This window comes from Rutilus rutilus (assembly GCF_951802725.1).
Source record: "Rutilus rutilus genome assembly, chromosome: 22".
Taxonomy (NCBI): domain Eukaryota; kingdom Metazoa; phylum Chordata; class Actinopteri; order Cypriniformes; family Leuciscidae; genus Rutilus; species Rutilus rutilus.
This window is the reverse complement of record NC_140227.1, coordinates 28,780,691-28,806,073: the sequence shown is the minus strand read 5'-3', so window position 1 is coordinate 28,806,073 and position 25,383 is coordinate 28,780,691. Positions and strand designations below refer to the sequence as shown.

The window sequence follows — 25,383 nt, the reverse complement described above, 5'->3', positions numbered from 1 at the left end:
GGCGGGTATAGATACACTAGATGTCGCTTGGCTACGGTTTCGTTCCAATGAACTGCAGTAGCCAAGGCGACATCTATGTATATATCTATACCCGCCCGCGCCGTCAGATCATTTGGACGTGTGCTGTTTTCAAGAGATAACAACGATATAAATACTGTTCGTTTTCTCACACAAACTGCTCGTTTCGTGTCTTAGGCCATCAATGTGTACTTATGATGGGGAATTGTTTCATTTGGACGATGGGGAATTGTTTTAATTTGGACTCTGTGCTTGTGTTTTGAGCCAGTGACCATAGACCTGCATTATATGACTGACAGACAAGAACGGTTTGACCTAAAAATATCAAAATTGAAACTACTGCGGAAACAAAGACACCTACATCTTGGATGCCCTTGAGGTAAGCTAAAACATATCAAAAATTAATTTCAAAGTGAACTATCCCTTTAAGTAACGCAATTAGTTATATTGCAATATTGTAACGCATTACTTTTAAAGGTAACTTTCCACAACACTGCTCACGAGCATTCGCACGTACTGCTATAGGTCATGTGCAACAGAAAGTCATTGTATATGTATTGAAATGCACATTTAGTAATTGTGCCAAAAGACTGAAATTTGACCAAAGCTAAATAAAATAAAACCCTACTGATCAACCACTAATCTTAATATCAAGGAGGACATGTCCATATCAGTGTCTATGGTGAAAAGAATAAATCAGTTTAGATTAAAAGTAACCAAAGAGAGTTTTACCGCCTGATGCCACTGGAAAACCACAAAGAACTACTTATTCTCAATTTCTGGTGCATTGAAGAACCTGGAAAGTAAATCATTGATCTGAAGAACCAATAATGAAACATCAAAATATTATTCTCCAAAGAACCATTTAACCTACTTAAGAACCCATTTAGCCAAAATTATTCTTCATAAAAAGGCTGTTCTTTTGCTGATTGTAATCCAGAAGTATTACAGTATTATTGTTCAAATGCTGCTCTTTCATTCTTCAGCACACGTTAGTTATATCAGTAATGTTTGGATGAAGTATCTTAAGAGAAACATTGTATACACAATAAGCATTATGATACCTTTTAAAAATCTGTGTTCAGTTTTTAAAGATATTAATATTTGTATTCAGCAAGGATGCATTTAATTAATCGAAATTGGATATAAAAGACATTTATAATGTTACAAAGGATTTATACTTATTAGCAATAAATGCTGTTCCTTTGAACTTTATATTCATCAAAGAATCCTATCAATCAACATTGATAATAATAATAAATGTTTCTTGAGTATCAAATCAGCATATTAGAATGATTTCTGAAGGATCATGTGACACTGAAGACTGGCGTAATGATGCTGAAAATTCAGCTAATCCGTTATTTTAAATGGCATTATTTCACAATATTACTATTTTTACTGTATTTTTGATCAAATAACTGCAGCCCTGGTGCGGATAAGAAACTACTTTCAAAAACTTTAATGAGAAATGTTCAGATTACTGACTTTTGACTCACTATCTATGAGAAATAATATAGATTTTTAAGTGATCTTATTTGAGTTTATTTATTGTTTTATTATTATATTGTATTTTCCATATTCTTCTAGTTAGCTTGTTGTGGTCATTTGTACCAAGTGAATTGTGTAGACCAGTTTTCCAGTATTACAAACAGTCTGGTCAATATTTGTGCAGTATTGACTGAAGATCTGCTTTATGTTTGAAGGCAGATGTGAAAGGAGAACAAACTTAACCTGTTGTGATCTGAGATAGAGGAACCCGTAAACACTTTCACTCAGATGACACCCGTGTTGTGTTCATCAGGATTTCCAGAGGGAAGGGTTGCCATGATCGATGCTAGGAGCAAACACACACACACACACACACACACACCAATAAAACAAATTAAAACGTTGCTTTAGTAAAAAAATAATGTACATTGAACTGGGTCTTTACTGCAAAATAAAACCAAACAGGGTTAACAAGTTCAGTTATTAACCAGCCATTAGGTAAATAAACGGTCGGGCATAGTATATTAATTGGAGTTTAATTACCGTAATTACATTTGTAAAAAGCATTCACGTCCTCGTATAGACCTTATGAAGCCTTATTACAACGCTCATGATAACTTTTGTCAACGCTACAAACAGTAAATCCACTTCACCAGCTTATTATTCTTCAACAGCGATGTCATAGAAATATACAGAGCTACCGCAAAACAGAAATTCAAATACAAAAATTTAAAGATGGCTGTGCTTGTTTCTCTGGCGCATAAGGTCTAAAACTTGCAAATTCTGGATTTTTCTCAGAATTCCGACTTCCACCTGACCGCTGTACCATTATTTTGACATTGACAATGTTCGAATTCCGAGTCCGAGAACAGCTCAGAGTAGAACGTCACGAATTGTCATCTCGTAATTATGCTAATTATGACCTGGCGTGAATGCAGCATAAAATGCCAGGATGAACCAATCAAAATCAGGTATTCCAGAGAGCTGCATAATAGAGTGAAATCGATTTTCTTGCATCACTTCTAATGTTAATCGTTTGTGTCCTACTGTGTCCCTCTGGAAAAGCATCCACCAAAATGAATAAATCTCACAAAAAAAAAAATTCTGACAGTCATTTTTATTGGCTAAATCTTTGCGATAGCAGGCGTTATTGTAAGAGGCCGGAAAAGACCCTTGACCGTAATACGCCATAACTCACAGTCAACCGAACGCAAAGGGGAAATGTTTATGGTACCCAACGCTCAGTGTAAATGTTAAAGGGGTCCGGCGCACCACCATTAACATGCCATTGGGAAGCCGTTTCCTTGGCGACGGCTCTGCAAGCACAAGCTGTATAAAATCTGTTTGGGTTCGGAATGCCATTGTGATCAGATATATGTGCCAATCCATGTTGCCATGGAGGGCGGGACGGCTCAGGAACGCCTTTTCATGACTAAGCCCTTTTCTTCCCTTTTCCCAGGAGTCATTCATTCTGGATTTAATTTATCACAGACAGGGATGATCAGATCAACCTTCTGTTGCCTAACCTCTGCACCTCTCCGCTCACTTCTGACTGACTTCAACACTGATGGCCTAATGCTAGACAGCTTGCTTTGGTCTGAAAAGACAACAATATATGTATTCATGACAAAGAATGCAGATCTGATCAGCACCCTTAGATCTGATTTTAATTTGGGCTCAACATCCTCTCTTGAACTCAATCGCAGCAGATGGGCCACAGATACTGATGTCATTTCCTGGATCTTTCCAAAGTATGCGCGCTGTAAAACGCAAATGCCCGCGTAACTCTTTCCATGTTCGTTTCATTTTAAAACTTTACAGTCAGAAGAAGCTTCCAATTTAAAATAAAAGACAACAACTGGATTTTTTTTATTTTATTAATTTAGCGACATAGTTCCTTAAGTTGCATTGGTTCACTGATGGCATCAGGTTGTAATAAAATAGGACTTTGATATATACTGCTTAGATATGGAAATAAATAAATAAATACTATGCAAAACTCAATTATTATGTTAAATACATTGTAAATTATTAATATTATTTAATAATATTGTTAATATAATATAAATAATATTTATAATGTAATTAAGTAAAGAATAATTGACAATGGCTGTTGAATTATTAGAAAATAATGCACATCCGAGGTGGTAATGCCACAACGCTATATTCATAATAATTGTGTTCAAGAAATTGTTCAGATGTTCTTCAAGGTATATTTGTTGTTTTTGTACTTAAAACGCTCGTGTGTAGGACTAATTTCTTACATATCTCATCCCAAGCCTCCGTTGCTATTTCCAGAACATTATTTTAGAGCTAGTCACTGAGGCGTGAGCCATTGATAGCAAACTAATACAGTTATTAATGCAAATATGAGTGAGAGAGTGGTGAGAGAGAGAGAGAGAGAGAGAGAGAGAGAGAGAGAGAGAGAGAGAGAGAGAGAGAGAGAGAGAGAGAGAGAGAGAGAGAGAGAGAGAGAGAGAGAGAGAGAGAGATCAGCAGCGTCTCTACTAATAACGAAACTGTTAGTTTATTTGCTTCAAGAACAGCGGCGTAATAACCTCTCTAGTGACAAATGTCGTGTAGCTTTTAAGTTGCTAAACTATTTTACTGATAAAATCATCAGAGAAGAGCTGACGACGCATTTCTGTGTGAGTGTGTGTCCATACTGTGTTTGTGTGCATGCGTTTAAGTGGGAGAGCAGGAGAAGGAGAGTAGGCCTATGTGCTGTCCATACGTAATAAAATGTAATTTTGTGGCAAAAACACACAAAATTGTGTCGTTTTCATCCTATTGTTACTTTATTTGTTTGCTCGGTCAGTGTCGATGTGGGTTTGGTGCTTTTGTTGTTGTAAGCTATAAGGACCTTTGAAATAACTGAAATTATTTGGCGAAGTGATACGGACATGTAATGCGGTCAAAGCCTGCCTGGAACTACTTTAGCCATGCGTTAATTGCACACCTTAGAACATTCGTCAACCAATCATATTCAAGCATTCAGTGTCAACATATTATTTCACAGTGTCTTATGAACTGAAAACTAAGTATTGATAAGGGTAGACAGACTAATTAGAAGGATTCCAGACGGAGGAAGAACTTTCAGTAGGAGTCTTGTGAAGGCACTGCAGTCTGCTGTACAATGACTGTGCACTTGCATGTTCAGCGCATGCTGTGAAGAGCCTGTCCAGACGTCTGCAGCGCTCGCACCGCAAGAATGGATTCATTCACTGCTGGCACGTGTCTATAATTTCTCAGTTGTAAATCAGCATCTTTGAGTGCATGTTTATCCACACACACGTCTAGAACGGTCTTGTTGCTGAACTGGTCTGGAAAAAAAGACACAAAATCAGCAGGGTAAAATCACATTTTTATAAGAAACTGTGGAAAAAGTTTCTAAATCTGTAAAACAGTGGTTATAGGATAATCAAACATGTCATAACCAGGAGTAGTGGCGTGTTTTTTCTATCAGTTTATATTTTAAGTCATTTTGTAAGTGTTTTTGTGCTTTTTACTATGTGCTTTTGTATGATTCTTTAATGTACTATAGAGTCATTGTTATACTAATTATAGGCATGTGTAATTTATGTTGTTGTGTTTCTTTTCTTCTTGCCATCAACCTGTCATACACCGCAGATGAAAATGTGCCTGTATGGCTAAATCTGGCACATTTATATGATGGGCATAAGTGCCCATGTCAAATAATCTGCATTAAAATAAAATAAACATAAATTAATCATACTTAGGAGGCTGGAGAAAAAAAAATCATTGTATAACTTTGAGACTATAGAAATCAACAAACCTGTTTAGCAGTTACAGATGACAGATTGGAAATCTGTGGAAGATGGTTGATTGACAAACACATAAGTCTCTTCAGATAAAGAGAGCGTTCCCAAATCAACACCAACACAGAATTCAGCACTTACTCCGAGCAATCTGCCTCCACTGATTGTGGTTTTACGGCTGCTGATTTGCTCAATGTGAAAGAAAGAGTTCAAGCACAACAACTGTGAAAAACTAGTGTCATGTAGGCTGTCCACTGTCCAAACCTCGTCTCCTTGGCTCCATCCAGTCTTGCTCTCATCGGTGGCGTCGGTCTGTGAGGATAACGGATCACACCTCTTTTGTGAGTGTGGGATTGCACACGGGCCAAGGCTCAGTAAATCAGCACCAGTGAGGCGCAGAACTGAACAGAACCGGCAGCAAGTGTGTTCTGGTCCCTCATGAGTCCAGACACTGAGTCTGAGCCATCAACAGCACTGAAAAGGCCTGATGGGAGGGAAATTATACAATTAGAATGTATACAGTCTAAACACTAATACAACTTTTTGGCAAGTATTTTTCTAATGTCATTAATTGGCACTATGGCATTATTTACAGTATACACATTTAAACCCCCCCACACACACACATACATATACATATACACATATATATATATATATATATATATATATATATATATATACACACACATATATATATATATACACACATATATACACATACACACATATATATATATACACACACACACATATATATATATACACACACACACACACATATATATATACACATATATATATATACACATATATATACACACATATATATATATATACACACATACACACATATATACATATATACATAAATATATAATAATAATAATAATAATAATAATAATATTTATTTATTTATTTATTTATATATATATATATATATATATATATATATATATATATATATATATATATATATATATATATATATATATATATAAATATAAATATATATATATATATATATATATATATATATATATATATAAATATATAATAAATAAATATAAATATATATATATATATATATATATAATTAGCCAGACTATTGTTCAAAGAAGTTGTGTATTTTATTTTTATTTTATTTTTTGCAGGGAAGCATTGATCAACAGTAAAGACTTTAATTGTTACAAAAGATTTATATTTCTTATAAATGCTGTTTTTCCATTCATCATGCTGAACTTTCTATGTATCAAAGAATCCTCAAAGAAAGTATCACGGTTTCCACAGAAATATTAAGCAGCACAACTGTTTTCAACACTTACATATAATAATCATAAATGTTTCTTGAGCAGTAAATCAGCATATTAGAGGGATCATGTGACACTGAAGACTGGAGTAATGATGCTGAAAATTCAGCTTTGATCACAGGAATAATTTACATTTACATATCAGTATTTTGACAAATTACATGTCTCCATTCATTTTAATAAGTGATATAGAATACAATAATAATTCTACCTAAATATAGCTTTTAATGAAATATCAGTAAAAAAAAAAAAAAAAAAAAAAAAAAAATGCATATGGCATCAAGTCTGAAACATTTTGAATAGTCCCTCATGAAAGCATGTTTTAAAAGAGATATGATCTGATTCTTTAAGCTGTGATGCTCACCTGGGCTCAGAAAGTTCACATTTTGCAACACTGAGTTACAAAAAAGGGCAAAAAACTGACAGCATTTGGTAGCATCATTTAAAAATTGAAAGATTAATCAGAACAATCTCCCAGATCGAAACCTAGAAGTCCTTCAATTCAAAAAACACCAACCTTGACACAAGCATCAGTCATTGTTACTCACTTTCTCCCTCTGTTGGTCAACAGGGATTCTGAGTGAGCCAGTCAAACACTTGTCTGTCAGTCCAGTGCAAGGCAGATAAAAACAATTACACGTAAGATTTACCAGCATTGAAAGATGATTGTGGTTTCCTATTGCATATGTGAAACACACAAGCACACATATATGATGAACTGTTGCTGTTACTGTAGTGAAAACACCAGCGACTGATTTCAGCCCAATGTTCACTACAAAACCTGGCTTCATTTGTTTATGTAAACCTAATAAATGAGATCTTTGGGGATGATGTGTCTTATGTAAAATGCGTAAATCTTCATTTTCATTCAAATGACAACTATAGGTTATATAACAGCATTAATGATATGCCATAATGTCTATTTTTATACAAAGCTGTCAAAATACAAGGCAGTCTATAAACAGCATCTTAACCACAAAGTACTTGCGTTTGGGGGCACCGAGGCCAGGGAAAATACACCTTGCCAAAAGTATAAGAGGTTATACCTCGAGAACGGCGAATAGCTGCCGCATTGAGTCCCTCTGGAGAACTCTAAAAATACTTGGCAGCCAAGCGCGAGAGAAAACATATATGCATGCACTAAACCCGCCTTTATCTGCTTTCTCACACATCAAAACCTCCCCCAAATGACGCGCCGCCCCTACCAAACCCTTCAGGAGTCAGTAAATTCAGCATTCACTCTCAGACTGAATTCAGAGTGGCATCTAACAGGGGTCACCAAACCGAGCTGAACTTCACGTTTACATGAATCAACTGCATGCGCAGGTCCAGGACTGTCATTTAGACTCACTTTACTGGCGGGACCGCGCGTGGTTCATCTTTACCTGATGCTGCGTAAAAGTGGACCGTGGAAACCGCTGCACGCGCTCTGAAGAAATCGCATCAGGGGATACCGCTCAAGTGTGATTTTACTGCCACTATACAAACTATTTGAGCACTTGCGCTTGCTTTTTACGCGGAGGCAAGAACTGTTGATCCGGACAGACCCGCTTCTCATCCAAATGGATGCGCAATGATGGATTAATCGCTTTTCGATGCAACTTTTCAGCGCAGTGCCCCTGACAAACTCCTCCTGAGGATTTTATCCCGGCAACCTTTACCTGATTGTATCCTCTCTTCCTCTCAAGATGTCATCGGAGTATTTGATAAGGTCACTGCTTATGCTCTTTCTAGCACTCTTCTCCGCCAATGCGAGCAACTGGCTGTAAGTGAATATCACTTTCTTCATTCATGTGATGTTTTGACGTCTATGTTGTCTGTTATGACTAAAGTCAGTCAGATTCCCAAAAGCAAGCGTGCAGCGTGTCAGTGCACCACAATTTATGAGCCATGGCAATCACAAATCTGACGGATGATGATATGATCATATAAATGAGATTCACCTTAATGCCTTTGCTGCACATTTTTGAACGCGCAGAAGACATGAAGTATAGTCACAAAAAATAAGTGGCCTAGAATAGAAATAAAGTCAGTTTAAACAAAAGCATGCTTTAAAGGGAGAGCACAAAATATAAGGAAATGAAACTGGTTATTTGGAGACTGACATCACAAACTTTCAGTTCATGTGCATTTGGCACAGCTGCGCTTGGCGCTGGTTGCGCGCAGCCTGGAGAGCAACGCATGAATATGACAGCAGTAACAGCACTCTTCATCATACTTAAAGTGCTGAACAGAGCTGTAGAAATCAATAATTTCATAGATTATACCGAGGAAGCAATGGTCTGATTTAGACATTCATATTGGTTAAGTAGCAGAATAGCAGGCTTGGTTTAGGTCATATCAAGATTTCTGTTCTGTGCTTGCATTTCTGTTTAAGATTATTTATCTGTATCCTCAGGGCAGAATAGCACATCATTTAATCTATCCAGATGCAGCTGAGTTTTCGACGGAAGAGTGTTTTTAACTAAAGGCGAGGTGACAGGTTTGGGGCATGTACAGACACGCTTCACACTAAAGGAAAACCTCCTACCTGTCTACAAAATATGATCATTCTGACAGGAGCCTGTTCTCTATTCCAACCCCATCCCAGGACAGGTATTAGCAAGTAGCCAAATGAGACAAGTTTTTAAGTTATATGAGCAACACGTGGGCATGAAGCTGTAGTCTAGTCTGTACTATTAAGAAACACTTGATAGGAAAACTAGTAACTAATGGCATAAATATCTGACTTTTCCTGAAGTAAAACGTTTGATAAGAACTGAAAGGTTAAGTTAATATATATTTGATCAACAAGGAAAGGGTATAGGTCTTTGAGAGACTCAATGTAAAAATGTAAAACCTGCAATATCCACACCAAAAAAAAAGGTATTTTTATTAATTGTAGGAAAAATATATTAGTAGAAAACCAACATGACAACTGACAATAAATAGGGTGAATTCAAAACATTTCAGGAAATCCATTGCATGATTTTTAACGAAGACCTTCTTCAGACATATAAATCTTCTAAGCAACACTGTTATTCTAGTTTAAATGAAATCAATAGTGACCTCGTCTTATAAAAACATGTTGCACTTTATGTCTGATCTCAAAATGAGATGTAGATGTAAGGTACGATTAAGAAAACACACTGTTTGTTTAGTCTCACTCATTTAAAATAAAATCAGATAAGATTGAGTAACCACACTCATTCTGTTTAGTTTCGTATTTGTTGCATGTAAGAAGCCTGTGAACTATTATGCATTCAGTTCAATAGCACCCGCACGACTCTTAAAAATAAAGGATCTGCAATGGTTTTTCTGTTTAAGTTCAGCACAAACCTCTTCAGAGATCAAAAAAGATTGATGTTTCATCGGTTCTTCAGGTCAGTGATGCTTAAAAAAAGTATCAAGCTGCAATAAAAGTCCACTTTTACTCAACAGTCACAATTAAATGTTTAGAAATACAGCTGAAAGCTTTTGATTTGTGGGATGTGTGAATGTATTATTGCTGAGCACCTGTGTGGAGGTGCAGGTGCGGGTCACGAGAGCAGTTATACTGCACCTGCACATCTTCAGTCCTTCAAATCTACAGCATGTGCTTGTTCATGCACATATAAGCTTACATTGCTGGATCAAGTTTTATCAATGACTATATGCGGTTGTTTTGCGTTAGAAAGCCAGGAATGAATCACTAATTAGAGAGCATAAATAACAGATGGTAGATGTTATCAAACAAACTCTTTTCTAAATAAATACTGCAAATGATCACTCAATACTTATTCTAATGCATTTTGACAAGCAGCGACTCTTGCTTTCATCTCGGCTTGGCAAAGAGAGCATACTGTTATTGATCAAACTTCAAAATCCTTAAAGGGATAGTTCACCCAAAAAATAATTTACTCACCCTCAGATAAACACAAAGATTTTTAGGAAAATGATCCATCTCTGTGAGTCCACGGAATCTGCAACGCGATCATAACAGTAATCAATACGACCCCAGTGGACGAATCAAAGTCTTCTGAACATCAAGGGTGGCATGAGAGAGGTTCATTTTTAGGTGAACTGTCCCTTTAAGTGGAGACCAACATTTCTGACTGAAACTCCTAGAGCTTTCAAATTAAATCCACCAAACTTTGCACAGTCTGTTCCAACATACGCAGGGTTCAGACTACACAATATTTGTGTCTGTTACGATAGCCACTATTTCAGATCATGCTATTTTGGCTCCTAAATTCATCGTGTCGTGACTGCACGTTGCTTCTCGACCAATCATCGCTTGTCGTCTTTAATGACATGCATGATGTCATCGAGAAGGCGGAACAAGCGACTGATTTCCGTGAACAAGAGAGTAAACAAACAATGGCTACCGAAGCGGCGTGTTTGCTCCTATTGGTCAACGTCACAGATGTGACGGACCGGAAACAAATGAATCTGTCAGGACGTCGTGAAGCGTCTCAGGCACGGTGTCGGTTGTCATCTATGACACTATACAAGATAAAACGATCAATGCCCATTGTCATTTACGAATCACTACGACACCCTACGTCAAACTGATCATGCCAAAGTCTGATATAGTGTAGTCTGAACCCGGCGTTTTTAACCGATCGAACAGTTTCCCACTTCCAAATATCCTCCAAAATATCCATAGAGTATAAAAATCCTGATTCTCAATTCATCCAATCTTTAAGTATAAGGCCTAAGCAACCTTCACAATTCAATGGTTTTTAAAGTGTCTTGAACTTTCCTATTCTAGTTCCATTATGCAATAATTTCAGAACTAAAGAAAGAGTTGCACTCTGTCAAATACAGAAGCTGAGATGGGTTTTAAGATGCTGAGGTCACAGACGGTTCACTAATGCAACTGCTCGATCGCAGTTATTATTATGAATATAAAACAATACAAAACCATGCAGTCGTATTTGTTTAGGATGTGATGCAGTGTGACTCTCCGCATGGGATGGAAAGAACGGCGGTGGAGACGTTTGCACATGGATGGTCAATAAATAGTTCACAGCTGATGAGCAACATGAGAAGAGAGAAACCTCTAATGTGAAAAACATTCTGGCGCCGAGGGCTGATAACACAAATAACACCAGTGACAACAGGGTAATGAAGCTGTAAAACCTGTTATCACATACCTCCACTCATACAACAGCCTATTAAAAGGTTAACTTAATAAAACAGGTCGGCTTTTATCTTTTTCCTCTTGAATATCCTCATTAAAGTGCTCCTACTATGCTATTTTAAAGGTTCCTCGTTGTGTTTCGGAGTCTCCTACAGAAGCTTTACAGTAAAATATACATTTTCTTGTAATACACACTTTTTATACAAATATATCTTGTAATATACATTGCAGCATCAGCTCTTTTCTCACGGTGTCTGAAATGGCTTGATAAAGGGTCTCTCTAAACCCCTCCTTTCTGAGAGCCAGCTCTGCTCTGATTGGTCAGATGGCCCAGTCTGTTGTGATTGGTCTACCACTTACATCGCATCGCCCGGATCTTTCTCAGTATTAAAACAGTAACGATAACTTCGGTCCTTAACCATTGGAAGTGCATGCAAAGTGGATTTGCTTTTGCAGAGCAGAAAACAGCGTCTTCTCAACACGTCGACGTCACGAACCAAACTCGGCTACAAATACTGTGTTTGAGGGTCACGAGACGTTCACGCAGGAAGAGAGACTGAAAGTACTGACGACTCGTTTCATGCACTTCAGAATCTCTTCGTTCTTTTGGGAAACAATAACTATTTATCTGCACTTCGATCTCTGGAACTTTGCAGGCCTTTTAAGTTTACAAACAGCAATATTACACTACATGTAGAAAAATAGGTGATAGACATACACAGTAAAAGAGAGATTGAAAAGTTGAATTTGAGCAATCTCTTATTGACTGCTCATTAATCAGGATTAACTTTCTTGCAGTAATAATGCTTTTCACAAATGCTAATTGAGATTGAGAGCCACATAAACCCTTCTGAGAGGCCATAAGCCTTTGCTTTTGTATTTTTATGAAAAAAAATACAGAAAAAAGTCATTTCTCTTAATTTTTCCCTACTATACCCGAGTGCATTTCCTCCAGCCTCCTGTCTATCCATCTTCACTTTTACAGATCTGCGTTCTGGCGTTCCGGTCAGATGTTTAGGATGTTCTTTAGAGATCAGAAGCTGGGATGTCTTTGAAATAAACCAATAATGCACCCATTTACTTCTTGAATTTATGTAAATTATATTTTACATAAGTATATATGTGTACAAATGATTTTCATTGGCTTATACCCAGCTAACAGGGAACGTTCTCAGAACTTTGGCTTAAGTTCTGACGAGGTTGTCTCAAAGACTCTTCCAGTAACATTAACAGAACGCTTATTCAGAGTTATCTGGTCTCTAAAAATGTAGCACAAAAATGGTATTTATACATTGGTCATGGAACATCTTTTTTTTTTTATCTAAAAGACATTAATCTAACATTTTCGTTCAGCAGACATTCAAAAGTAACATTCACATTACGTTTGCAAAATGATGTTAACATTACAAAAAAAGTTTTTAAACGTTTAAAAAAATTTATAATCTGTATAAGCAGATTCATATACAACAATTACCTGAATTAATGTGTTTAAATGTACATGTTTTCTTACCGCTCTGAAAGACTTTTGGTGCGCTGAAGTATCTTCATGGTGTACATCTGGTACATATTTAATCTGTTAGAAGAGATAGAAACAAGCTTAAATAAATATTAACAATTGGGAATTGACATGTGATATTTTCTTGGACGCCACATGAGATCCATATGATTGATTGAAATGACCATGTTCAGTTAATTGTAGTGCTAATCTTTTAGGATACTGTCAATAAATGAGATAACACTGCCCTCTAGAGTTAAAGACAGATCCACTAGACCAGCAGATCTGTCTAAAGACTGTCTTGTAGCTCCATTTTTCTGGCAAATGTTCATAACTAAAAGCAAATGACTTTTTGGTACATGTGCTTTTAAGAGTCTGCAAGAGTTAGAAATGCCAGTGAGTCACTGAGGTATTGAGGAAACTAGAGCTGTTTATCAGAGAAACACAGTTGTGCAAGAATGACACATCTGTTTCTGAAAACATGTCGCATCCCGTGATGGATGTTTGATTCACATTTTGGGTCCTTTTCTCTCTTGACTGCATTTTCAATGTTGTGAGGAGAAATGAAGTGTGACTACCTAAGGTTCAAAAGTTTCAAAATTAATACTCATATTCAGCAAGGATGCATTAAGTTGATCGAAAGTGACAGTAAAGACATTTATAATGCTAAAAAAAAAATTATTTCAAATAAATGCTGTTGGAAACTTAAATTTGAGAAAAGTAAGACCAACTGCTAGTCAGACTAGTTTAAGACTAAGTCTTAGTGGCCAGGGTGGTTGCATATGTAATGCAATTCATCATCTTCCAGCTGAAAATCAAATCTGATTGCTCTTGTAAAAGGAACACTACTTAATATATCATTCCTGTCTGTGCCACAAACGGTGCAGGATGAGTTACCCACAAAGTTTTTTGGAAAAGTATGAGCATGCATTATAGTAACAGCAATAGTGTTTCTGTTCAAAACTAACTCCTTGGTATTGCTGAGGGACATTTAATGTTGTTAAATGTAGGTGGTTTAATAATAATAATAAAATGGAAATACGTGGGTGATGCATCAGTTTCGTTTAACGCCCCTAACGCTGCATTTATGTCAGACAAACAGCTTTTAATACACAGACGTGTCGCCCTGTGACGCACAGCTGACAAATGTAAATATCAAATATTTTTATAAGCATCATGAAATTGTGGCCCTTGGACGCCGCAGCATGCATGTTTACTTGCTGTCGTAGCTTGAACAGGTCCGATATTTACCTTCACCGATTTACCACACAGAGACAGGAAATGTCAACAGCCATCGTTTGATTATTCAATAAACTCAAAAAAAAAAAAAAAAAAGATGCTGAGAGGAAGTGAGGCGTATATGTGACCCTGGACCACAAAACCAGTCACATGGGTCATTTGTTTTAATTGAGATTTATACATCATCTGAAAGCTGAATAAATAAGCTTTCCATTGATTTATGGTTTGTTAGGATAGGGCAATATTTGGCAGCAACTATTGAAAAACTGGAATCTGAGGGTGCAAAAAAAAGAAAAAAAAAAAGAAATCGAAACATTGAGAAAATCACCTTTAAAGTTGTTCATTTATGTTCATGATTTTGCTGCATTCACTCACAAAAATAAATGTTTTATATATTTAGGAGGAGATTTACAAAATATCTTCATGGAACATGATCTTTACTTAATGTCCTAATGATTTTTGGCATAAAAGAAAAATCAATAATTTTGACCCATACAATGTATTGTGGGCAAATATACCCGTGCAACATTTTTTTCTGTAAAAATTATAAACACTTTCCACTAGAGTGTCTACAGTGATTTATACACACACACACACACACCTTTCAAAAGTTTGGGGTCAGTAAGTTTTCTTCTTTTTTTAAAGACATTATAATTTTACTAAAAATTTCTGTTTTAAAATTCTTTCCATTCATCAAAAGAATCTTGAAATCTCGGTTTCCACGAAAACATTACGCAGCGCAACCGTTTTCAATACTGATAATAATCAGAAATGTTTCTTGAGTATCAAATCAGCAAATCATCATGATTTCTGAAGGATCATGTGACACTGAAGACTGGAGTAATGATGCTGAAAATTCAGCTTTGATCACAGGAATAAATTACATTTTAAAACCTATTCAAACAGAAAACATCTATTTTGAATTGTAATATTATTTCACAATATTACCGCTTTTACTGTATTTTTGATCAAATAAATGCAGGCTTGTTGAGCATAAGGACCTTACCGACCCCAAACTCTTGAATGGTAGTGTATATTATATAACTTTAAGTTGTAGTAGGAGGCGAGCGGATATATACAGCCTGGTGCGTGTATGAGTTGGCGATTTCTTTTTCTCTCTCATTCTCTTCCAAACTCTCTCGAACAGCCTGGTTGCGTGCTAAGTCGCGCTTGGCTAAGCCATCTGGAGCCAACAGCGCTCGGAGGCCAGGGTTGTGTAATTCAACACAAACATGACACAAAAGGAAGAAGGCACCGTGCTCCAGGTGGAATGCTCCGCAAAAACCTCCCAGAAACACACAGGAAGGCATCTCCCATTCTTTTACAAAATCCCACAGTCGCGTCGGCTCCCCCCTTGTTTTCCCAAACTTAGCGTTGCGATTAGCGAGTGCATTTTTTTTTGGGGGGGGGGGGGAATAAAGTAGAAGAGAACGCTAGAAATGGGGAGCAATGAAAACAAGATTCTCTCAAGGTCTCAGACAATCTTTTTCCCAGACAAATATGCAGCGGGCCGTTCTTCAGGTGCTTGTTTGTCAAAATCCCGAGCTCGATACGAGCGCGAGTCTTATGAGAGCATCTGGCACTGATATATTATATTCCAGCGCTTATCCCGGCAGAACGGACGGGCCTCCGCTGCCATTTGGCTGCCAGATTCATTATCAGGTCGGGATCACAGAGCTAATTTACTGGTGTAACAAACAAAAGCTGTAAACACGCATGCAAGAACATGCAATCGTCAACAGATGCTACACATGATAAAAAAAAAGAAACTCGATCACCCGCCACGCAGAATGCGTCTGCATCTGGCCGGTGATGTCATGCTTCATCTTCTGTCCGAACAGAAGTGTGTTATCAAGGCTTGTGAGAGCAGAGATGGTCTCGTGAACAAGGAGGTGTTTGTTTCTTATCTGCCCGAGCCTTGGCCTTCAAAATCAGCTCTTGTCAACAACAGAGAGGCTGAGATGCAGCGCTGCCAGTCGCCCTTTTTAACTCTCTGAAACGAAGCAGACTACTATAGGGAACGTTCACAAAGAACATGTTTATGGTGTTAAAAGTTGGAGATGCGGGTCAATAATATGAAAAATAAGCAATGTCTAGAGAGAGATGAGTTTTTAATTTGAGCCCCACGTTTTTAGAACATTCCCTGTGTCTGAATATGCTCACTTCCACATGATAGCATGTGAGCCGAGCGGTTTGTCCAAATACATGACATTGATAAAACGATAGGTCGAAAAGTACCCGGAAAACAACCGTTGAGATTCTGTAGTGTGCATATGATGAACACTTTCCTATCCCATGAGGCACGGGAGTGGATTTTTTTTTTAATGGCAGTGAACTGATACTGGTAGGTCACATGACAGTGATACCATTGTGGATGTAGTACAGTACGAATGTCATTCATACACACATTTGTACTATATTGAATGTGCTTTCGTGAAGTACGTTTCAAACCAAATGTAGTACCTACTATACAGTACGCGACTTTGGATGCAGTGGCCGTGTCATGAATAAAAATGCAAGAGGCAAGTGCAACGGTATGACATAAAATAACAATAGAAAACAGCACATTGGAATGTAAAAACTCGTTCTCTGTGAACCACTCCTTAAAAATAAAGGTTCTTTATTGGCATTCATAGAAACTTTCCATTCCATAAAAGGGGAAACGATTTACTATAAGATCCCTTTAGTTATCATTAGCTAATGTATTATTTTTTTGATAACATTAGCTAATAAAAATACAAATGTTCACTGTTAGTTCATGTTAGCTGAGGTCCATGAAATAATGTCAACAGATATGACTTTAGATTTTAATAATGTATTAGTAAATGTTGAAATTAACATGAACTAAGATTAATAAAAAGTATTTTTAAGTATTTTAAGTATGCTATCTATTGTAAAACGTCACCACAAAAGGTTCTTTATAGTGGAAAATAGTTAGATATATTGTTTTATTTAATGCCATGTCAGCATCTAAGGCTATTTTTTATAGTGGAAAAAGGTTCTTAGATGTTCTTTATAGAAAGAAAATGGTTCTTTTAAGAAGTGATCATTGAAAGGTTCTTCGGGGAACCAAAGATGGCTCCTCAATGGCATCGCTGTGATCTTGTAACTTAAACGAGTATTTACAGCACAGCACCTTCAAAGCCGTTCTGAGACTTTCATCCGCGATTCATTTGGACGTACTTTCGAATTACTCACTACCACACCAAAAGACCTTTAGACACAAATAACACAAAACAAAGCCGTCCGTGACCACTCTTGCAAACATCACCTGCACGCAACCCACTAAATGCATCTGTGCAGAACTTAAACAAGTCAAGACTTTGATCTCCACTCGTTCTTGATGATAATGAGACCAAGCTTGGTGTGTACGGTGGAAATCTGTGCGCCGCGTTGTAGTATAGGACTATTTTTATAAGGTGCCTTAAAGAGATGGAGCTCAGCAGACCCATTAAAGCGATGGTGTTGCCCCGACCCCCCGGCCCTCGAGGTGATGGGTGAAGATAGTCTCTATCCGCCTCTCTCAACATCACCCTTACCTCTTCTGTCGAGCACAGCCTTCCAAGAACGTCACAGGAGAGCCACAGCGTTTACATCTGTGCTGTTTGTGCTGTAGAGAGTCAATGGAAAAACCTGTTAGTGCCACAATGCAGTGTTATGGTTAACGGAAACTACAACAACTACTAAATGAAAGCATTTAACTTAAAAAATATATATATAAAGCATAATTTGGTGGGAAAATTACTCTAAAATAAAACCCGAAACTAATTAAAATGTAAATAAATAAAATGACCGCGAATTAAATTTAGTTTTAGATACTCAGTATATATACCTTTATAACCTACCTTCATTAAACATGAAAATGTCACTAAATAAGGAGAACTGAAAAGTTGAACACTATTGAACTTATTTCAATAATATCAGTTAAACTTCAGAAGCCTTTTGGAAACAACCATTTCCAATAAGTTGAAAATTGTTAACATTAATTAATGCAATAGTTATCATAAACTAATAATGAACAACATTTCTTTTACAGAATAAATACAAAAACAAATATACAATATTTAATAATGATACACCAATATACTAATATACTGTTGTTCATTTTTAACTTGTTTGTTTAGAATAGATTAGCTAATTTGACTGATACATTTTAATGTCAGATTCCACATATGCAAATACATATGTATTATTTCCAATGCAATAAAATGATTGTTTATTTTTAGTTCATGATAACCAGTGATATAACTAATGTTAAAAAATTTGGAAAAACAACTAAACCGAATGTCATAGGATGAATTTTTTTTATTATTATTCTACAAAACATTCCTTGCATAGATCACTTTATTCACCCTGCATAGTCCATGTGATATTTAGGCTTTTTCTTCCAGCTCCAAAAACATCCAGCTTCTAGATACAATGTCCAAAAAACGTTCAGTACAAATGTCTGTTAATGAGAGTCTATGAGCACGTATTGATAACCTCTTGGTTTGTCCTCAGATACCTGGCAAAGCTGTCCTCAGTGGGGAGCATCTCTGATGAAGAAACCTGTGAGAAGCTCCGAGGACTCATCCAGAGGCAGGTTCAGATCTGCAAGCGTAACGTGGAGGTGATGGACGCGGTCCGCAGGGGAGCCCAGCTCGCCATCGACGAGTGCCAGTTTCAGTTCCGCAACCGACGCTGGAACTGCTCGACGCTAGAGAGTGTTCCTGTGTTCGGGAAAGTGGTCACACAAGGTAAGCAGAGTCCCATTTAAAGGAACGTGAAGCCAGCTCTGCTTAAAAGCATGGGGATGCTTAATGTTTGCTTATTTCTGCCACAGGTACCAGAGAAGCTGCGTTTGTGTACGCTCTATCTGCTGCTAGCGTAGCCTTTGCAGTGACCAGAGCCTGCAGCAGTGGAGAGCTGGACAAGTGTGGCTGTGACCGCAATGTGCACGGTGTCAGTCCAGAAGGTATGTGTGCTTTATCTGAATAATAATGATGATGATTAATCAGTAGCATTGCTATGAACCCACAAAAATTATTCTTGCATACCCAGACTGAAAGTTCTGGTCATTAAAGCAACTTATCCTTATCAAGAAATGCTCACTTTGATAGGAAGAGTTGACATGTGAAGTGATCAGTCACAATTCACAGGTGCCGTTTATGAGCAGGATCTGAAACATATTATAATACAATAATATAATACTAAACAAATGATTGCACTAATATATATATATATATATATATATATATATATATATATATATATATATTCTGTACTCTTTAAATTTTTATTGAATGTGTCAACTTAAGATATGTTTAACAGAATAATTAAAAAACATTTATTGAATATTTCTATGATATTATTGTTTAATTCTGCTTTCTAAGAACTGGGCAGAAAAATTATTAGATAGGGATTTATTATTTATTATATTGTCAGCTATAGTTACATTAACTAAAAGTTTAACTTTTATAAAAATATTATTTTAAAGATTTATATACCTAACATTACACTTTCAATAGATAGAAAATAAATATGCTTTCAACATAATACAAAAATAAATAGTTTCCATATAATATTTGAATGATTTGCTTTAGTGTAGTCAAAAGTCATAAGGTTTGACTTTTTCATATTCATCACTAAAATAAAAAAATAGCTAAATATACAGTTCTTCTCATGGATATCTAGTTAACTAAACTATAAATGACATTCAAATATTTGATTTTACTAACCTGGAAAACTTTGTTAGAATGATGACTTACAACTTTGTTTCCAGACGGACTGATAAAACTCCAGATTTCTCATTACACTTCTCCACTCTTGACCGTCTTTATCTCAACAGGTTTCCAGTGGTCAGGATGTTCAGATAATATTGCATACGGGGTTGCTTTTTCCACGTCCTTTGTGGACATCAGGGAACGAAGTAAAGGCCAGTCCTCCAACAGAGCCCTAATGAACCTTCACAATAATGAGGCAGGGAGGAAGGTAAGAGGGCTTTACAAACATCACCACTGAACGTTTTCACACTCATGATTTGTTATTAAATGACATTTCTTTTACCATTCCAAGGCGATTCTGAACCACATGCGAGTGGAATGCAAGTGCCACGGTGTTTCAGGCTCCTGCGAGGTGAAGACCTGCTGGAAAGCAATGCCACCGTTCCGCAAAGTGGGCAACGTCATCAAGGAGAAATTCGACGGCGCTACAGAAGTGGAGCTGCGTAAAGTGGGCACCACCAAGGTCCTGGTCCCACGAAACTCGCAGTTCAAGCCGCACACGGATGAAGATCTGGTGTACCTGGACCCGAGCCCAGACTTCTGCGAGCACGACCCCAGAACGCCGGGCATAATGGGAACCGCGGGACGCTTTTGCAACAAGACCTCGAAGGCCATCGACGGCTGCGAGCTCATGTGCTGCGGTCGCGGGTTCCACACCGAGGAGGTGGAGGTGGTCGACCGCTGCAGCTGCAAGTTCCACTGGTGCTGCTACGTCAAGTGCAAACAGTGTCGCAAGATGGTAGAGATGCACACGTGCCGGTGATCCAGGCGGCACAACTTCCCCTCAACACTTCCCTACACGCACAGGGAAACAAGGCAAATACACACAAGGGAAGACAGAGACATTCCCAAGCATTTCATGCAACGAAAGAGGAACATGTCATACATGAGACTATATATCTGACGTCCCAGTTGAGAGTATTTTTCTCTCTCCTCGTTCTGTTTTTAACTGCAGTTGCTCTCTTATTTTATATATATATATATATATATATATATATATATATATATATATATATATATATATATATATATATATATATATATATATATATGTATATTTTTTAACTTATTGCAATTGAATAGAGAGTGAATTTTTAATGTGACGCGCACCAGAGGAGTGCCATTGGGAACGGGGTTACTGACAGACGTTGACCCGGCGGGATCAGGGGCACATGAATATGGAGAAAGGTCAATGTTTAAAAGCTGCTGCTTTAGGGCTTCATCTTGAAAGATGGACATGGGACGAACCGAACTATCGAGATGCAGTCCAGGCGTACATGTACTTTCCATACTCGTTGCCATTCGTTCCTGTGATGCTGCTTGAATTCAAGAATCACTCACCGATAGCGCATACAAGCTGAGTGTTAAAGCGAGCCCTGCTTTAGAAGAGATGCAAACCAACTCCGAACAAGACGGAGTGGAAATATTACAAGTGTTAACAAGCCGTTCAGAAAGGAGAGCTTTGAAAATAAAGTCGTAGCTAGTGACGCAGACAGATCATTGGTGCTGAGCTGTAACCATGCATCTGGCACAAAACTGACAAACATAAATTGTTTACCCGCTTGGGATGCTTGGACCGACCATGGATTCTGTGCACGATGACTCTAGCACTTTTCCTCTCCAGACGCACATACCACAAATAAACAAATCCCCCAGCATTCCCTGCTCCATTAGTCAGACAGAGTGACTGAATTATTTATGGCGACTATGTACGATACCATAACTCCAAGCTTCTCTATAGTACAACTTGCTATCCAGTATGCTTTTAAAAGAAACATAGGTTTGTAAAGACTTATACACTGAAGAGGACTATATTTCATATGAATGTATGTTAAATTGAAATATATGCTGTGTCAAAGACTGACATCCTTGTGCTTGTGCTTATTGCTCTTTGCAAATGACGGTACGTGGAAGTAGGCATCCTTAGTGAACTAGCTTCACCAAAAAGACTTGTTTGATGGGTTTCACACTAGGAGAGGAGTCTACATTTTGTAAAGTTTGGTTTTGCAATCTTGCTGCAGTCGATGTTAAAGTAATATCCCGGGTTCAATACAAGTTAAGCTCAGTTGACAGCATTTGTGGAGTAATGCTGATTACCACAAACATTAAGTTGGATTCGTCACTCCTTTTCTAGGACACTTACAATCACCGTTAATCTGAATTATCTAGGTCAATACTGGGTGTTAAAATATAAACGCATAAATCTAGTCCCAGACTAAAATGCAGCAGTTTTAACTGAATGCAATTTGCACTGACGTATCTTAAAATATATATCAGAGCCTTTGATTTGTCTCAAGATGCACCAGTAATGTTTAGTTTTTTTAACGCTTTATAACTTAAATACTTTACCAATACTTAATATAACTTTAAGGACTACTTAAATGTCCTAATTGCACTAAGGCCTAATCCTGGATTAAGCTAAACCCTGTCTCTGAAACCAGGCCAACGTGTGAAAAAACAATACGTTATGCCTTGCATTAAACCTGAAATATTGAATTAAGTTACAATACCATTCAAAAGTCTGGAGAAAGTACGATTTTTATTATTTATTGCAGTACTTGTACTCACAGTGTATTTATCCAAGAAAGTACTGGTAATATAAGGTAACTACAGGGGTTAAGGTTATGGGTAGCACTTTATTTTACAGTGTCCTTGTTACTTATGTTACATGTACTTACCACAGTAAATTATGTATAATCACATGCAACTAACCCTCAACCAAATCCTAATCCTACCCTAACCCTATAGTAAGTACATGTTGTTAAATAATATTACAGAATATTTGGTTACATTTTATTTTAAGGTGTCATTGTTACAGCGTAATTATATATTTATGTACTTACTATAGGGTTAGGGTAGGATTAGAATTTGGTTGAGGGTTAGTTGCATGTAATTATGCATAATTAGGTAAGTACATGTAACATATGTAACAAGGACACTGTAAAATAAAGTGTTACCAAGTATTTAAATATATAATTACACTGTAACTAACAAATGACACCTTCAAATAAAGTGTAACCAGGTTATGTTTAGGAGTAGGTTCAGGGTCAGTATTACCCAGTTATTGTAATTACTGTAACAAGTACATCGTACGTACATGGGGAACGGGACTATAAAATAAAGCGCAACCAAAAATTTGTCGAAATTAATACTTTTATTTTATATCATCAAGGCCACATTAAATTCATCAAAAGTGATTGTAAAGACATTTATAATGTAACAAAATAAATGTTGTTCTTTTGAACTTTCTATTCATCATGGTTTCCACAAAAATATAAAAGCAGCACAACTGTTTCCAACATTGATAATAATAAGAATGTTTTCTGAAGGATCATGTGACACTGATGACTGAAGTAATGATTCTGAAAGCTTTTCTATCACAGGAATAAGTTACATTTTATACAAAATATATTAAAATACTAATATGTTAAGAATAATATAATATCTTACTGACCCCAAACTTCTGAACAGTAATGTACAAGGTTAAAGGGATATTTCACCGCTGGAAAGATGAATGTGTATTTAAATTGGGTCATTTATGAGAAATAATTTTAGAAGTTGGTGCTTTCTAGACTGAGAAAAGCCAGAAAATGTCTTTTTGGCTCATGTGGATGAAAGACAACAACTCCCAGAATGCACTTGCTTGGGAAGCACGGTCACTCGAAAATACTACCGGGTTTCTACCGATGCAAAGCTTAATGCTAATCGGTGAAGTATCCCTTTAATATGAGATCACCAGGTTAACCACACCTACTACGACAGATTCTCCGAATAAATCCAGTAACATTCCGAATGGCATCTTCCTTCTGACTTCTGCTTTAGAGACTCATGTAATGGTTTAGGGATCAGGGCAGATGCCAGTCAGGCAGCTGCTAGTGACCCCGGTCTAGGCTGAACTCAGAGTCATGCCATCACGCCAAGAACAATAAATATTTATAGAAACTATTCATGGATTAATGACAGGAATGAAGGTTATCGGACATGCATAACAACAATGCGGCCCCAGAGATGACTTTGCTGAGCTGTTGCCCCAACAGCTTGAATTACGTGCCACTTTCCACAAATAATAATTAAATAAATAAATATTCCTTTATCATGGAACACACTACCACTCAATTTTTTTTTGAAACAAAGCTACATTAATCAAAAAAATACAGTAAAGTGAAATATTTTAAATAAATTAACATTCTATTTAAATATATATTATAAAATGTAATTTATTCCTGTGATGGCAAAGCTGAATTTTCAGCATTATTACTTCTGATATCATTCTGATATGCTGCTCAAGAAACATTTCCTATTATTATCAATGTTTATAATATAAGGTTATGATTCTTTTCAGGATTCTTTGATGAATAGTTCAAAAGAAAAGCATTTGTTTGAAATAGAAATCTTCTGTCACATTATAAATGTCTTTACTGACACTTTTTTTTAAAATCAATTTAGTGCATCCTTGCTGAATAAAAAATATTAATTTCTTTAAAAAAAAAACAAAAAAAAAAACCCACCTGACTAACTTTTGAACACTATATATACACACAGTAATTTGAGAAACTGTAAAATTATACATTTAAATAAATTCTTGGATATAATGAACATTAAACCATTCAATGATACAGAAGTACTGACTTTTTGAGCTGCATAAATATAAATAAAAAAAAAAAGACAAAAAAAATAGGTCTTCCATGATTAAGACAAACACTCACTCTATTGGCTGAGCAAATGTTGTGTCCATCCCAGTCGGGCTGCTCAAACAAACAGATTGGTGCAGAAATAAGACTTCACCTTTAAATACATATAGAAAACATGGTAAATATACACCTGAATAATAAAGCAATACTGCTACATCTAATGTTTCTTTCAGGAGCGATCAGACTACTCTACTCCACCCTTGCTGTAGGATACTACTGTCCTCCCTATCAAGGGCCTGACAGTCTGACGGGTAGGTTACACCCTCAAACGAGCTGACGCATTTCACCTTTAATTGATGTTGCAAATGTCATCAAACCACCTCTGGCTTTTTTTCAGTTGTTGGAAAAGCGTGAGAGCGTGCACACTAGTTTAAAACAATCCAACCACGTCATTGTATATGTACATTTTAAAGTCGGCTTCCATATTCCTTGGTAATACCGATGTCTGTTACTAATAAACTGCTTTGAGGAACAGGAAGATGTGGTTTAAAGAGAGG

General features: G+C 36.8%; 1 protein-coding gene and 1 long non-coding RNA gene across 2 annotated transcripts; one reads left to right on the top strand and one right to left on the bottom strand.

The window, feature by feature from the left end:
* Positions 1–4,927: 4,927 nt before the first annotated feature.
* On the bottom strand, positions 4,928–19,076 carry LOC311281765. The gene is made up of 4 exons (XR_014625846.1): positions 18,938–19,076; positions 17,973–18,043; positions 13,210–13,272; positions 4,928–5,769 (listed from the first exon to the last, which is right to left on the bottom strand). It is a non-coding gene; the product is annotated as an uncharacterized lncRNA (long non-coding RNA).
* Positions 6,442–21,100, top strand: wnt4 (wingless-type MMTV integration site family, member 4). Its single transcript, XM_084394997.1, has 5 exons — positions 6,442–8,360; positions 18,934–19,169; positions 19,256–19,387; positions 20,261–20,403; positions 20,488–21,100. Exons 1-5 carry the CDS (start codon positions 8,284–8,286, stop codon positions 20,956–20,958), a joined length of 1,059 nt encoding a protein of 352 aa, XP_084251123.1. The 5' UTR covers positions 6,442–8,283; the 3' UTR covers positions 20,959–21,100.
* Positions 21,101–25,383: the final 4,283 nt, after the last annotated feature.